Source organism: Ursus americanus, chromosome 18, assembly GCF_024610735.1.
Source record: "Ursus americanus isolate L20-20 chromosome 18, mUrsAme1.1.p, whole genome shotgun sequence".
Taxonomy (NCBI): domain Eukaryota; kingdom Metazoa; phylum Chordata; class Mammalia; order Carnivora; family Ursidae; genus Ursus; species Ursus americanus.
In genome coordinates this window covers 20938840-20956077 of record NC_142144.1, presented here as the reverse complement: position 1 = coordinate 20956077, position 17238 = coordinate 20938840, and the positions used below count along the sequence as shown (strand labels likewise).

The following is a 17238-nucleotide window of genomic DNA, read 5'->3' as shown; positions in this document are numbered from 1 at the left end:
AAATAGAGCTACCCTATGACCCAGCAATTGCACTAGTAGATATTTACCCAAAGGATACAAACATAGTGACCCAAATGGGCACCTGCACCTCAATGTTTATAGCAGCAATGTCCACAACAGCCAAAATATGGAAAGAGCCCAGATGTCCATCAACAGATGAATGGATAAAAGAGATGTGGTATATATACATGATGGAATATTACTCAGCCATCAAAAAAATAAATCGTTTGCAACGATGTGGGTGGAACTAGAAGGTATTAGGCTAAGCAAAATAAGTCAAGCAGAGAAAGATAATTATTATATGATCTCACTGATATGTGGAATTTAAGAAACAAAACAGAGGATCATAGGGAAAGGGAAAGGGAGAGGAAAAATAAAGTAAGGGAGACAAACCATAAGAGACTCTTAACTCTAGGAAACAAACTGAGGGTTGCTGGAGCGGGGGGGAGTTGGGGGTGATAGGTAACTGGGTGATGGGCATTAAGGAGGACACATGATGGAATGAGCATTGGGTGTTATATGCAACTGATGAATCACTAAATTCTACCTCTGAAACTAATAATACAGTATATGTTAATTAAATGAATTTAAATAAAAGTAAAATACAAACATATTTATATATATTATATATGTATTTATACATATATAAAATAGAGGCCTAAATATAATAAATATATATATTATATATATATAATATATATAAAATAGAGGCCTTCCCTGACCATTAGTTGTCACTCCTTTTGCCATGCTTTCTTCCCCACCTAATATGTGATTTATTTCCTTACTTGTTTCTCTCTCTCCACCATGACCCCCCAACAACTCCAATGCCATGTCAGCTGGGAGTGTTTTATTGCTGCCGCAATGTCAGCTATCAGAACCTGCTTGACACAGAGCAGGAAAGAAATAAATATTTATTCAATGAATGCATTTATGCATCCATGGCATTTGAAGATTTTGCTCATGGTCCAAGGTTGACAAAAGCAAGGTGGGTCTGGACTGACCATGCACTGGGTTCTGAGAATATAATTTTGCTTTTTTCTTTTGAATAACTAGATAATTAGTGAGAAGCAGCAGAAGTACATTAAGAATGAGGGCCGTGGAGCCAGGGTCAAACCAGCCCCCATTCAAATCACTAGGTGAGCGATCCTGGACAAACTGTTTAATTTCTCTGTGCCTCGTGATCTTTGTCTACAAAACGGGAATAACGGCGATGCCTTCCTCAGGGGGTTTGGTAGGCCTGAGTTGATTCAAACAGGGCACATTGTTTTGGGGGTTTTTTGGTTTTGTTTTGTTTTTTGTTTTATTTTGGTTTTTGGTTTTTGCTCACTCCATTTTTTCTTTTTTTTTTCCTTTATCAAGTTTTTTTTTTTAATTTCAGTTAGTTAACATACAGTGTGATCTTAATTCCAGGCGTACAATACAGTGATTCAGCACTTCCATACATCGCCCAGTGCTCATCACAAGCGCCCTCCTTCATCCCCAGCACCTGTTTAACCCCCCGCCCACCTCCCTTCTAGTAACCATCAGTGTGCTCTGGATAGTTAAGAGTCTGTTTCTTGATTCATCTCTCTCTCTTTTTTCCTTTGCTCATTTGTTTCTTAAATCCCACATACGAGTGGAATCATATAGTATTTGATTTCTCCTACTGACTTATTTCTTTTTGTATTATATTCTCTAGCTCCACCCGTGTTGTTGCAAATGGCAAGATTTTGTTCATTTTGATGGCTGAGTAATATTCCAGTGTGTGTACATATATAAATACCACACCTTCTTTATCCATTCGTCAATCAATGGACACTTGGGCTACTTCCATAATTTGACTATTGTAAATAATGCTATAAACATTGGGGTGCATGTATCCCTTTGAATTAGTGTTCTGGCATTCTTTGGGTAAATACCTAGTAGTGCAATTGCTGGATTGCAGGGTAGTTCTATTTTCAACTTTCTGAGGAACTTCCAAACTGTTCTGCAAACTGGCTGTACTAGTTTGCATTCCCACAAGCAGTGCAGGAGGGTTTCCCTTTTTCTACATCTTCTCCAACACCTGTTGTTTCTTGTGTCGTTGATTTTAGCCATTCTGACAGTATGAGGTGGTATGTCACTGCAGTTTTGATTTGCATTTCCTGAGGATGAGCGATGTTGAACATCTTTCAATGTGTCTGTTGGCCATCTGCATGTGTTCTTTGGAAAAACGTCTGTTCATGTCTTCTGCCCATTTTTTAACTGGTTTATTTGGTTTTTGGGTGTTGAGTTTTTTATAAGTTTTTTTAATATATTTTGGATTCTAACCCAAAGAAAGCACTTTGAACAGTGCCCAGCACATACTTAGTACTCAATAAACATAGCTATTATTGTCATCAACATTATTATGTGCTGGACACTACTCTAGACAATTTACTTGTATTATGGCAGGTAAAGATCAGTCAGAAGGTAACTGAGGCCCAGAAGACAAGAAGAACATAGTTAATTCGTTGGCTGTTTTCTAAAAATGGGGGTCAAGTTCAAACAACATAAAATTAACCACTTTCAAGTGTACACTTTAGTGACATTTCTTACGTTCACAGTGTGGGGCAACGATCACATAATTCTGCTTTTCTTTTCTCAGAACAACGGTGAATACGGGAGAGAAGCATCAGGAAGACAGGAGCAGGACTTAACCTACTCAACCGCCTTCCTTCAAAGGCAGCAGCCCCTCCACCTGGTTGCCCCTAAATTTGTCCATTAAACACCATGGATTAGAGAGCAAAAAAAATTCTGTGTCCCTTCCTACCAGAGAGAGCTGTGGAGTTGATACAGCTGGCCTCTGTCTGGCTTCCTCACAAGACCACATGGCCTTTCTAGGAAGCCTGACCTTCAGGAGACCACTGTTCTCTATATCAGGTTCATGTGCTCAGACACGGTCCAGTCATAAGACCTCTTTGTCTCACCAGTGCCAGCACAGCGCGGCTCACATCACTGATCTCCAGGATTTTGGTTCTACTTGTCCATAATGACTACCCTGGGGGCTCAGCGATCTGAAACCCGGAGTAAGAGATAGAAGCCTTACATTATTTTCAATCCATCACCATCGGGGAGCCCTAAATAAAACAGTCCATTCTTGGTCTCTACCCACAATGAGCCAGAACCCCTGTGGGGAAGGGGATGGGTGGTAAGAGTCAGGCACCCTAAGGCCCAGAAAAAAGTTGGTAGTCATTAGAACTAGAACACAAGTCTCGCGACTCCCAGATGAGTATTCTTTACAGTCCCCCACATTGTGCAATTCACATATTTCACCTGCCCTGAGCCATAAATCGGAGAGACACGCACACTCACCTCCTGGTGCAGTTGTCACCACTATTTGCGCTGAGTGCTGCTCAGAAGATCCCAGGAGAGTGACAGTCACTGTGTAATCAGTTGCTGGGTACAGGTCTAAACACACCACTGGAGCGCGTTCCCTCGTTGTGAAGTTAAATGATGTTGCATGATAAAAATTATTCAGATACCACCTCTGACCCAGAACTTTAAACTGTCAAGAGATTAAAAGAAAGCATTGCATTAAATTTTCTGCTGGCTTGCAGATATCTAGATTATAAGCAAAACAGAGATAAAGCAAGAAGGTCCATGCTCTTAGAATTCTTTTTAACACAATAGCTAGCTACACTGGGGATGGACTTTACAAATCTACCCTCCCTATCCTCTTCAACGTCCCCTTCCACCACTACAGGACAAAGATTAAAATGCGTAACCGCATCTCAGATGAACAAAATGTAGGCTATTCTAAGAGAAACTCTGATGCCCTCCCAAGGAAAGAAGATGGCACTGGAGCTATGGGGCAAAATTCTTTTAATTTCTTCTCATTCATAAAGAATCCATTGATAAGCCTCATGAAACAGAATTTTTGAACTTTATGAGGACTCCTCCCAATTATGCATTCAAAGCAACTGTGCAATGGTACTTCACTTGGTCCTTCCTATGAGAGCTCTGGTAAAAGTGTTTTTGGTCCACGGATTCATCGTGCGTGGTATTAACCCATAATACTCTATCCATTGCCAACCCAAGATGTATGTTTAATATAGGGACTTATAAGGGAAAAAATATGTTAAGGTCCCGGAAGGAATATGCTTGACCCCTGATCAATCCGTGTGTTACAGCTGGACATATCTGTGTTTAGCATTTCTTTTGATGCTCATGTCATAGGCTATGGCCGCCCTCCATCCCTCCTCACCACCGTCATTCTTCCACAGTCTTCCAAGACCCTGACACGTGGCTCACTGGGATTTTCCTCTCTCCCCCAATTTCTAGCATTCTCTTGGGTAACGAAAATGTCCTTATAGACAAGCCGTCAAACCTTGGCCTCAGAGATCCTTGAGCTCAATGCTATGAAGTTCCTCCACTCCACTTTCGCTGCTCATATCCACGGCCACATCCCAGGCTGTGTCAACCTCAGAGCAGCTTCAAGATCTCACAGTCTCCTATTCCTCTGGCCCACTCATCCATTATGCCTGATCTCGCTCAAGAACTCCCCCAAGATTTCCTCACTCGAGATCTTCTACCCATATTCACTCCCATCCTCATCTTCCCCAGCTCTCAGGTACCCTATCACTTTCGTTATTCTCTTGCCTGACACCCTCAATGCCCTTGCCCCTCTGTTCTCAATTTCACCCATCCTAGAAAACCTGAAACACACTGGCTCAATCCAGATATTTGGCTTCCCCAGTTCTACACTTAGACTGCTGCCGTCTGCTGGAAAAGACCTCACAACTCCGTAGATAATTTTTCTACAAACTCGGTTTCATCCTAAACTCCATATGGTTTAGTCTACAAACAAAAAATAACTCTCTGGTTACAAACTTTAAATCACACTGTATGCATGATTTTATAGTAGAATTATTTTATTTAAAAATATATTGTGAAGTTTTTTTCGCTGTCATTAATTCATTCTATAAATAGATATACAGAGTATATAGTGTGGGGTATACAATGGCAAATAAGGTACAGGTCCTAAACTCAAGGAACTCACAGACGAGTTTCCAGGCAAACAAAATACCCAGGGATAAGTGTTAGAATCCATGAGGCATGAGGCAGTAGGAGCACTCAGGAGGGACACCTAACCCTCCTCTTTGGGGATCAGGGAAAGCTTCCCTATCTAAATCATGAACCCGAGGAGAAATTAGCATTAACCAGGTGAGCTGCAGACAGGAAAAACAATTCAGCCAGCAGGGACAGTGTTTGGGGCAGAAGGTCAGCTTTCCTCCCAGGGGAGACGACTGAGCTGAGCCTTGCGGATAAACAGGAGTCAGCCAGGTAGGGTAAGGGAAGGAGGGGCACTGCTGGCGGGAGAGTCACATATGTGAAGACAGTGCGAAGAAGAACACAAAAAGTTAATCAGGGAGTATGGGCCCAGAGCTTATAGAACAGATGAGGCCTGGAGAGACAGATTTAGGACTTATGAGCATAGAGACAGTGAAGGAAGTAAAGAGACTGGGTAAGATGGCCCAAAGAGGGGTACAGAACAAGAGAAGGGGCAATGTACAACCTTGAGGGTGCTCAGATTTAAGGGACAGGCAGAGGAAGGGAATGCTAGGACGGAGAGCTAGAGAGGGGACAAAATGATAGGAGAAACAGAGACCATTTCAACAGGAATACTGGTCAACAGCAGCAAATGTTATTCAGTATGAGGTGCGACATACTTTATATCTGCATAGGGTTCTGTCAGATGAATGTGTGATGGTTTATTTGGCCAAATCCCTCCTAGTGAACACTTAAGTTGTTTCCAAGTTCCCCTACTATAAACAAAGCTTCAAGGAACAGCTTAATCTCTTGGTATATGTGTGCTTAATTACAGCTCATTTCCAAAAATTTACTGAGGCTAACAAATAAGAAATAACTATTCCAGAAAAGTCATGCCAGTTTAACTGGCCAGCCACTGTAGGTAACAGTACTCTATGCTTGGGGAGCCTGGGCGGCTCAGTCAGTTAAGCATCTGACTCTTGTTTTCAGCTCACGTCCTGGTGTCAGGGTTGTGAGATCAAGTCCACGTGCCTATCGTGGAGCCTGCTTAAGATTCTCTCCCTCTTCCTCTGCCCCTCCCCCCACCTTGTACATGTGCTCTCTCTCAAAAAAAAAAAAAAACTGTTATCTATGATTATAGAAGAATCATGGTATCTTATGGTTTAATTTTTTTTCTTTTTTTTCTTACTAGTGAGGTATAACGTGTTCATGTGTGTTTTGGCTACACACACACACACACACACACACATACATATATATATCCTCTTTTGTGAACTGTCTTTGAATGTTCACATTTTTCAATCGACTTGTGAAGAGTGCTTTCCACATTACTTAAATGAATCTTTTTTTTTTTTTTTAAAGATTTTATTTATTTCACAGAGAGAGACAGCGAGCGAGAGAGGGAACACAAGCAGGGGGAGTGGGAGAGGAAGAAGCAGGCTCATAGCAGAGGAACCTGATGTGGGGCTCGATCCCAGATCGCCGGGATCACGCCCTGAGCCGAAGGCAGACGCTTAACAACTGCGCTACCCAGGCACCCCTACTTAAATGAATCTTAAACGTATTAAAAAATTACTTTTTTTTTTCTGACTTAACTCTTTAATCATTTTAGTGTAAATGCAAAGAATCATTTATTTTCTTAACCAAGTAGTTAACCAATTGTCCCAGGACCATTTATTTCTACACCCATTTTTTAAAATCATCTAAACTTTATCTGGGTACCTGAATATGTTTCTAGCCCCTGGGTTCCTTCTAAATATGAAAACTGGAGTATTTGGCTCACCTGCTGAAAATCCTTCAGGGGTTCCACAGAGACATCAAAATACGATCCAAACTCCAAATTACAGGGTCCTTCCTGATCTAGTCACTGCTCAGGTTTTTGCCTCATCTCTTCCTAGTCTCCCTTGCTTTCTTTGTTCCCTAAGAGAACCATGTTCCCTAATATTCAAGATGCTTCTCTGCTTGCCCACAGTGCCCTTCTTCACCATCACCCCACATCTTTGATCTGGTTGAGTCCCGCTCATTCTCTGTGATTTAGCACAGTCCTTGCTTCTTGCTAAAAACAAAACAAAACAAAAAAAAACCCTATCTGGACATACACACATGCACGCAATCCCCCGTTTATTTACCTTTTATCAAAGCACTCATCATACCACAGTGTCTTTTACTGGTGTATTTACATCAGGGTGAACTGAAAGTTACAGGTCCTGATACATGATATTCTTTTGATAAATGGCTAATGAATGAATGAATGAACTTTAATTTAATACTTAGTCTACTCTGCCAGAAGATTTGCCAGGCACTAAAAGTGACACAAAATAATGAATCAGTTCGGACCTGAATTTAGGAATCATTTTACTTGAGAGGTGTGATTTTTAAAAAAATCAAGTTAAATGAGGACCAATAGCCACTCAATGAGTTTCTTAAAAATCTACAAGCCAGGGGCGCCTGGGTGGCACAGCGGTTAAGCGTCTGCCTTCGGCTCAGGGCGTGATCCCAGTGTTATGGGATCGAGCCCCACATCAGGCTCTTCCGCTATGAGCCTGCTTCTTCCTCTCCCACTCCCCCTGCTTGTGTTCCCTCTCTCGCTGGCTGTCTCTCTCTCTGTCAAATAAATAAATAAAATCTTTAAAAAAAAAAAAATCTACAAGCCAGTGTGAATTTGATGACAGAATCAGCCGTAATGATAAAATGCACTAAAATAAAATATAATACATACATGTGAAATACCAGACAGGGAAACCGATAGCAAGTCACCCACTCGAGTGTCTTCCTCCCCCTCAGCCCCCAGCGTGGCACCCATCTCACATCCAAGTCTAGAGACAAAAACCAAACTGTCTAGGAGTTCATGCCATTCGTGTTTTTAAATACTTTGGATCCTCACTTGGAGAGCCGCCAAATTTTCAAGTGATGCAATACTTTGACAGAAAACATGAGAGATCTTCTTACTTGGTACATTTGTTCTGATCCAAGTTTCCTAGGGTGCCTGTTCAGTTTCAAACAAGCTTCACTGAATACTGAAATATTGAAAATTCCATCATCTTCTAAGACATCTTCTAAAAGATAAAACATACGGAAAGGTCGCATATCTTAGCAAAACATATCTTGGCTAAGTACAATTGAAACTCTGACGTCTTACAAGAGCCAACAGGGTGTTTAACAGCAAGAGCGCCCCCTTTGGCTTCAAGTCCTGGCTCTATAAGTTAATTGCATGACCGTCGGTAAGTCAGTTAACCCCTCCAATCCTCCGTGTTCTTCTCTGTGAACCAAGTAATCCGGTTTGCTTTTCTGACATCACAGGCTACTGAGAGAATCAGATGAAATAGTTCATATTTAAAAATCACCATAAACTAGGGGCGCTTCAGTGGTTCAGTCAGTTAAGCTTCTGCCTTCCGCTCAGGTCATGATCCCAGGATCCCGGGATCGAGTCCTGCGTCGGGTTCCCTGCTTCTCCCTCTCCCCGCCCCCGTTCATGCTCTCTCTTGCTCTCGCTCTCTCTCAAATACATAAATAAAGTCTTGTTTAAAATCGCCATAAACTAGTTGGTCCGAGGGTTGTGGGTTATTGTTAATCTGTTTAAAATCGCCATAAACTAATAAAGCTGTGATATTTTTAGAAAGTTCATCCTATCACTTGGATAGCCCCTATGTTAAATGTCCTGAAGGTAAGCATGTCAACACCTAGAAAGTCTGAGAATAAGGAAAAGGTGAATAAAAGGGAAAGACTATGGATCAGCACTCTGAGTGGGTGTTTCCAACCTAGAAGATCAACTGAAAGGAGATGGCCAGGCAAGATGTCTGCTTCGCAGCAGACAGTATTCCAAGAGCTACTCAGGTAAGGATGCAGGCATAGTAAAATAATCAGAGAGGAGACTTATTTCAACCACTGGATTTAAAAAAGGGGGGGGATTTCATTCCTCCTACATCTACTTTATTCCTTCAATGTTCTATTTTCTTCAGGTAGTCATGAAGAAAGAAGAGGTTTGTTACTAATGCGTAAAAAACTCACAGAGTGTCCAGGAATACCACGGCTAATTTTTAAGGAAGAGCAAATTTCCCAAGAAGCCGGTACATTTTCTACAAATGAGAAAAAGTTTAAATGTCTATCAGAGAGAAACTTTGTAAAACTACCTAGAAAACTACATTACTCCCATGGGAGTCTCTGCTCCCTAAGAAGGAAGAAGGACAAGAAATTATTCTATTCAAAATCAAAACTGCCCGCAGCGTATTACGTATCACGCACACATGCAACACAAGGCTATTTATTAGCTGGGGGGGAAATATTCTTCGCTGTAACTGGAAAACGTAAAAACACGGTTACGAGAGAGAATGTGAAGGCCTATCACATGGGTTCCCCTTTATCTTCACAACTTTTAAGGATTTCATAAAGACATCAGAAACGACAATTGCTACGTGTTTGCATATGATTTTCAGGCACACCAAACATATGTATGTAAGAAATACCACACGCAGGATGTCTGTTCTCAAACAGACATAAAGCAGAAGTTCTGTCTGCACAGCTCCCATCTCTGTACGATTGGCTCCCTCACAGCCATGAGAGTCTGAACTCAGGCGAAGACGGAATGTCAACAAAAGCATCTGGTTCCCACTTCCCACCCCCAATCCTGACAGAAGTGACTGAGAGTAGTAAAAATGGGTCAAAATTGCATCTGGGATGGAAGGAAGGGTTGGTTGACATACACGAGGCACCAACACAAAGACGCTTCTGCTTAGCACCGTGTGGAGGAGACCGGACTAAAGAAAGACGCTGAGAGCAATGAGGTATAACGTGCCCTCAAGCAAAGGAGCATGGTCTCAAAGTCTTCAAGGAAGGAACTGGGGAAGGACTGGGGCCCACAGAGGCGGGGACTAGAAGTGAGGACGGCAACAGGACGAATAAGTGATGGATGCTCCATCTAGAACAATTTAGCCTGATTGTTGCTGATCCTACCTGCACATCAGAATCATCCAGACACAGCAGATCTGAGGTACAAACACACATCTGTATTTTGTTTTAATGCGCCAAGCAGTGCTGATAGGCAGCCAGGGTAAAAACTATATATACCACTACGACTACTACTACTGGTAATAATAATAATAACAGTCCCTCCTTAGCATGCTGGAGATCAGTAACATGGAAGGACTTCTATGGGCACGCGTAGGGACCTAGAGGTCCCACCTGACAGAGAGCCTGGGTGGGTAGAAGGAGGGACTTGGTTCTCTCCTGCCTCTGTAGACCATAGCATCCTAATGAAGTCAGACAACACGATGCTGTCTGAGAGCAACAGTTTCACCAGTCAAGGCAGCAAAGTGCTGAGGGGCACTTAGGCAGCTTGGTTGGTTAAGCGTGGGACTCTTGGTTTCAGCTTGGGTCATGATCTCATGGGTGGTGAGGTCCAGCACCACTGCCCTCACCCCCCCAGCCCCCTACCCCGCACACATTCCCGCACCCTCCCACAGGCTCTGCACTTGACAGGGAATCTGCTTGAAGATTCTCTCCCTCTGCCCCTCCTCCCCTCCCCTTGTAGTCTCACTCAAATAAATAAGAAATCTTTTTAAAAAAGGATAGCAAAGTGCTCAGAAAATAAGAGCGCCTGGGTAGGTCAGTCAGTTAAGTGTCTGACTCTTGACCTCAGCTCAGGTCTTGATCTCAGGGTCATGAGTTCAAGCCTTGTGTTCAGTTCCACGCTGGGTGTGGAACCTACTTTAAAAAAAAGGGGGGGGGGCTAGCCTGGGTGGCTCAGTCGTTAAGCATCTGCCTTCGGCTCAGGGCATGATCCCAGGGTCCTGGGATGGAGCCCCGCAGCTCCGCATCGGGCTCCTCCACTGGGAGCCTGTTTCTTCCTCTCCCACTCCCCCTGCTTGTGTTCCCTCTCTCACTGGCTGTCTCTCTCTCTCTCTCTGTCAAATAAATAAATAAAATCTTTAAAAAAAAAAAAGTGCTCAGAAATAAAGCTCAGGAAGTGGGCTTTCTCACAGCTAGCTGCTCCCAGAAGGACGCTGAATTATCCAATCAGCAGTAAATCCTTCAAGATGAGATCTGAGATAAGCACAGTAATATCATCCAATAAAAAGTAAGATTAAAGAGAATGTCATCCATTTTATTATGAAATATCAAACCTAGATAAAACTTGTATATTCTAACAATAAAAAGAAAAGCCTGTGAAATGATTCTACAAAGAAGATTGTGCCTAAGAGGCAAAGAACGAATATTATTTTGAAAAAATATATATTGAGCAAAGTAATAGTAAAATTAGGCAACATCTTTTTTGCATTTTCAGTAAAAAATTTTGAAGATGCATTAAAACAGATAAAGGATGAGTTAATAAGAGAATGCAAGAGAGGAAACTGGTTGAGAGAGGCAGAAATAAAAAGGGAACTAGATGAGGGTGCCTGGTTGGCTCAGTCCATACAGCATGTGACTCTTGATCCTGGGGTCGTGAGTTCAAGCCCCACATTGGGCGTAGGGCTGACTTAAAAAAAAAAAAAAAAAGGAACTAGATGAGACAAGGAAACGCAAGTCCAACAACAAAATATAACATGCATTAGAAATAGAGAAGGCCAGAAAGGTCGATGCACATACGCATAAATGTCTATACAGATTAAACCCACTGCACTCTCACAGAAGGCAGAGGAAAAAGGCAGGGATATAAAAAGGGAAAGAGTGAAGACCAGGGCAGACAAACAAGGAATTCCATACAGGAGCATGTGAGGAGCCAAAATACCAAATGGAAAAAAAAAGCAGCAATCAGAGATTTCATGAAAGAAACTATTTCTAATGTGTAAATGTGATGTGGGAAACAAAGGCAAAAGAAAGAATTGCTTCCTTACTGCCTAGAGCCCATTGACAAGTCCTTGAAACAGCTCGAGGGACCTTCCCCTGGGAGCTCAGCTGCCTGGATGTTGACACTTTGCTAAGGGCAAAAGGCAGTCTTAGCCCAACTGCCCCCCACCCCCATCTGTGAGTCTCCTTGAACACATACATTCCTTTGGAAACTTCCTTTATCTCTACCCCACCAAGATACATGTGAGCAATCATCCCCCAAGCATATGGCCCACTGATACACATCTGAAGGGTCTCATGACTAAGGGTTTACTAGGTAGTAATAAATAACCTTCTCCTAACAATAACTAGTCCCCTCAGGATCCTGGAAGCCTTGTTTCCAAAATACTTTGGAGGCTTGTGGTATCCCTAACCCCCTCCCAACTTGAAACTATATAATCAGCCACCCGTCACAACCCCAATGCAGCTCTTTCTGCCCACAGGTCCTATCCCCAAGCTTTAGTAAAAACAGCACTGGCTCCGAACCCCACCACTTCAAACTACATCAAATGGACCAAAATCTGAAGATCGAAAAACTCTCAGAGGACTAAGAAAATTTAGTGAAAAACAGTAACATTTATATCACACCTGATTGGTTTTCATGAGGGAAGTGATTTTTCTATCTCATTCACTACTGAATTCCCAATGCCTAAAATAATGTCAAACACACAAGTGGTCAATAAACACTTAACATGTGCATGAATAAATAATTCGTCTTGAGTTTCACACATAAAAAAAGCCTCTGTGATATCAAGGCTTAAAAATCAGATTATCTATAATAGGATTTTTTCTAAAAAAATCACACCTTCTTCATATTCTCTTTCAAACGTTTAAATTCCCCAAAATCAATGTGAAATGCCTCAGAATTTTAACAACAGAAGTTATGGACCAAGGATTTTATCTTCAATTGAGCTCTTATTTACACCTGAAGACAGCAAAAAGACATTCTCACATAATCATGGGCTCAGAAAGTATCCCATTCCTTGGTAAGGAAAAGATAGAAATCATTGTGCAGTGAAATAAAAATAGAGAAAAAAACAGAGAAACTTTGGTATGAAAGGGCTATGAAACTGTAAAATATATACCTATTTAAGTGTTATAAATATTGCTATAAATCAATATAAAAATAATTTTTTTAAAGATGCAATACATGTTAAAAATAATTAAAAATAAGAAGTTGGCAACAAAATGCTCTATTAAGCCAATAACATAAAGGAAGCAAGAGGGGAAGGGAAAAAAGGAAGTAGAGAATGCTAACTTCCTTACCTTTTTTTTTTTTTAAAGATTTTATTTATTTATTTGACAGAGAGAGACAGCCAGAGAGAGAGGGAACACAAGCAGGGGGAGCAGGAGAGGGAGAAGCAGACTCCCTGCTGAGCAGGGAGCCAGAGGGGGCTGATTCCAAGACCCTGGGATCATGACCTGAGCCGAAGGCAGACGCTTAACGACTGAGCCCCCCAGGAGCCCCTAGCTTCCTTATCTTACTCAGGAAGAAGTTAATATTATTTCAGTCTGAACACCGGTAATCAGAGAAAAACACATTCAAAGGGGATTTTGTTTGTTTTTTAATGTGTAATACAGAATTTAAAAAACCTATACTGTTTGAATCACTGAAAAAGAAAATCTGTGTAGCAAAAAGATAGAAAACAATGGACATAGCAAAGCAACAGGAGGAAAAAAACAAGGTGGCAGAAGAAGGGAAAATCATATCACAAAGACCACTAAACGTAAATTGCTTAACTTATCTACCTAAAAACAAAACTTTTCTCAAAAGGGTTCGCAACATATACTGCCTCCTGGAACTGCTGAATCACTGTACGGTACACCTGAAACTGATACAACACTGTATCTTAACTACACTGAAATTAAAATTTTTTTAATTTAAAAAGAACAAAAGTGGGCAAAACATATTATGCAAATAGATGTACAAAGAAATCAAGAAAACCAATATTGCTATCAAATTGTAAGTCAAGGCAAAAAATATTAAACAGGATAAAATTAGCCATTTGTTACTAATGAAAGTTAGAATCTACAATTAAGACATCAGTCATGAAGACAAATACCGTGAACTCAAAATGTGTGAATCCAAACAATTAGAATTTCTGAGAGAAACTGAGAAAAATGGCAATCCATGTATCTACAAACCACCACCACCACCAAAAAACAGAAGTCCTGAATGCCTTTATTAACAGAGTTGACTGAAGACTAGATCTTATTCTACTTACAAGCCAATGTACTACCTCGTTATCATAAAACTTTCCCAAACGATAAGCCCCAAGAAAATGACAATAAATCCCCCTAAAAATACCAAAATGTAATAAAAGTAGAAATTAACAGCAAATTAAATGTTAAAAAAAAAAGAAAACCTACCATTTGTATAATTCACTTGTAATTAATCCCTCAATCAATGGGGAAATCAAATAGCAATTATGTAATGCTTTGAAAGTAAACATAAAGAGAACATATATTAACACACTCATAAATAATTCTCCAATCAAAGAGAAAATCAAAAGAACAATTATATCCTGCCTTGACAGTAGGGATGAAGAGAATATGTATCAACGCCTAGAGAATTCTGCCAATGCTCAAGTCCAAAAGCATTTAAGACATTTTTTTTTAAGATTTTTTTTTTTTTAATTTGACAGAGATAGAGACAGCCAGCGAGAGAGGGAACACAAGCAGGGGGAGTGGGAGAGGAAGAAGCAGGCTCATAGCGGAGGAGCCTGATGTGGGGCTCGATCCCAGAACGCCGGGATCACGCCCCAAGCCGAAGGCAGACACTTAATGACTAAGCCACCCAGGCGCCCCAAGACTTTTATTATCAAACAAGAAAGAATGGAAATGAGTTGAATTATGCATTCAACTCAAGAATTTAGTAATAGAACAATACAACCAACTTAAGAAAATCAAGGAGAAAAAAGTAATAAAACTAAGGGGAGAAATTAATGAGATAGAAAAAAACACTTAAAAACCGAAGAGTTTATTCTTTGGGGAAAGAAACAGCAATAAGACAGAAAACTCAAGCTAAGCTTATCAATTTTTTAAAAGAGAGAGAAAACCAAGCTTAGGAATCAGAATAACCTGGGGTTGCATAACCTGTAACCTCAGAGCACTTGTAAACAAATATTCCATATGACATTCTGCTGATATATTTAAAATCCCAACCAAATCAACACTTTTTTGGGGAAAATACAAGCTATAAAAATTGACTGAAGAAAATGTAGGAAACATAAACAGATCAAAAGAAAATCACAGAAGAAATTATAAAGTTATCAAAGATTTACATCCCAAAAGGGGTGAAACTTACTGATCTTACGAGCAAATGTGTCCAACTTTAAAAGGAAGGCACTAACTTCAAAGTGATAAAAACTCTTCCAGAGCATAAAAAAATATGGAAAACTTCCCAATTCATTTTAAGAGAACTAGTGTAAAGTTTAAATGAGATCAGATCACCAAATGTACAGACTCTAGAGGAAAAGAATGCAACAATGCATATATAAACAGAAAAGATAAAATTAAGTACATATTGAATAAATGTAGAAACGTGCTTTTTTCCCAGTTGGGATGGCTCCACATAAACCCCAGCTCTCACTAAATTGACTTCCAAGTTTAATCCAATTCCACTTAAAATTTCAGAAAGAGGAAAGAGCTCTGGAAACATTTAAAAAACCCAGCCATGGTCACCTAACTCTTCAATTCAGAGTTAAGATGCAAAACCAAGTCTGTCTGACCCCAAAGACCACCATCCTTTTCCCAGGGGAAATTACCTTGCAGAGGTAACTGGATATCAGTAAAAACAGCTGACACTGAACAGCAAGCTGTTACTCTGACTGAATAATGACACATAAGTTTAAAGTCTTTTAAAAAGACATATTCTGGGGCACCTGGGTGGCTCAGTCGGTTGGGCATCTGCTCAGGTCATGATCTCAGGGTCCTGGGATGGAGCCCCATGTCAGGCTCCCTGCTCAGTGGGGAGTCTACTTCTCCCTCTCCCTCTACCTTCTACTTTGCCTGTTGTGCTCTCTCTCTCTCAAATAAATAAATAAAATCTTTAAAAAATACGAAAATAAAATAAAATAGACATATTCCCCCAGAAAAACTACAAAAAGAACCACAAAACAAGTAACAAAATGACAATAAATAGTTATCTCTCAATAATTACTTTGAATGTAAACGGACTAAGCTCCAATCAAAAGACAGGGTGTCAGAATGAATTAAAAAACAAGGCCTATCTATATGTTGCCTACTGGAGACTCATTTCAGACCTATAGAAAGGAGATGCAGAAACATCTTATCATGCAAATGGATGTCAAAAGAAAGCTGAGGGTGGTAATACTTATATGTGATGGAATAGACTATTTTTTAAGATTTATTTATTTATTTTAGAAAGAGAGAGAGGGTAAGAGAGCACATGAGAGCACAGGCAGAGGGAGAGAATCCCAAGCAGACTCCCCGCTGAGTATGGAGCCCAATGCAGGGCTCTATCCCACGACCCCAAGATCATGACCTGAGCTGAAATCAAGAGTCAGATGGTCAACCGACTGAGCCACCCAGGTGCACTGGGACAAAACAGACTTTAAAACAAAGACTGTAATAAGAGACAAAGAAGGACACTATATAATAATAAAAGGGACAATCCAAAAGACAATGAAACAATTACAAATATTTATGCACCCAACATGGGATCACTCAATACAGAAAGCAATTCATAACAAACATAAAGGAACTAACTGATAGTAATACAATAATAGTAGGAGACTTTATCATCCTCCTTACATCAATGGACAGATCATCTATGCAGAAAATCAACAAAGAAACAGTGGCTTTGAATGACACACTGGAACAGATGGATTTAACAGATATATTCAGAACATTCCATCCTAAAACAACAGATACACATTCTTTGCAAGTGCACACAGAACATTCTCCAGAACAGACCACATATTAGGCCATGAAACAAGTCTCAACAAATTCAAAAAGATCGAAGTCATACTATGCATCTTTTCTGACCACAACACTTTGAAACTGGAAGTCAATCACAAGAAAAAATCTGGAAGACCACAAATACAGTGGAGGTTAAATAATAGTCTACTCAACAATGAACAGGTCCACCAAGAAATCAAAGAAGAAATAAAGAATTACATGAAAATGAAAACACAACAATCCAAGATCTTTGGGGTGCAGCAAAATGATTTTTTGAAAGATTTTACTTATTTATTTGAGAGAGAGAGAGCACAGAGGGAAAGTGAGAGACAGAAGCAGACTCCCGTTGAGCAGAGAGCCCGATGCGGGGCTCAACGTGGGGCTCAATGCGGGGCTCCATCCCAGGACCCTGAGATCATGACCTGAGCCAAAAGCAGATGCTTAACCAACTCAGCCACCCGGGCGCCCAAACAAAAATGATTCTAAGAAGGAAGTTTAGGGCAG

The 17238-nt window shown here is 40.6% G+C and overlaps 1 protein-coding gene across 8 annotated transcripts in view; it reads right to left on the bottom strand.

The window, feature by feature from the left end:
- Positions 1-17238, bottom strand: part of SUSD1 (sushi domain containing 1) — a 226011-nt gene that overhangs the window by 152161 nt on the left and 56612 nt on the right. For all 8 annotated transcript variants that reach the window (XM_087869474.1, XM_087869475.1, XM_087869476.1 and 5 more), the window contains 2 exons: positions 7939-8045; positions 3313-3505 (listed from right to left, as the gene is read on the bottom strand). In XM_087869474.1, coding sequence (XP_087725600.1) covers positions 3313-3505; positions 7939-8045 — 300 coding nt within the window. The remainder of the gene's footprint in view (positions 1-3312; positions 3506-7938; positions 8046-17238) is intronic.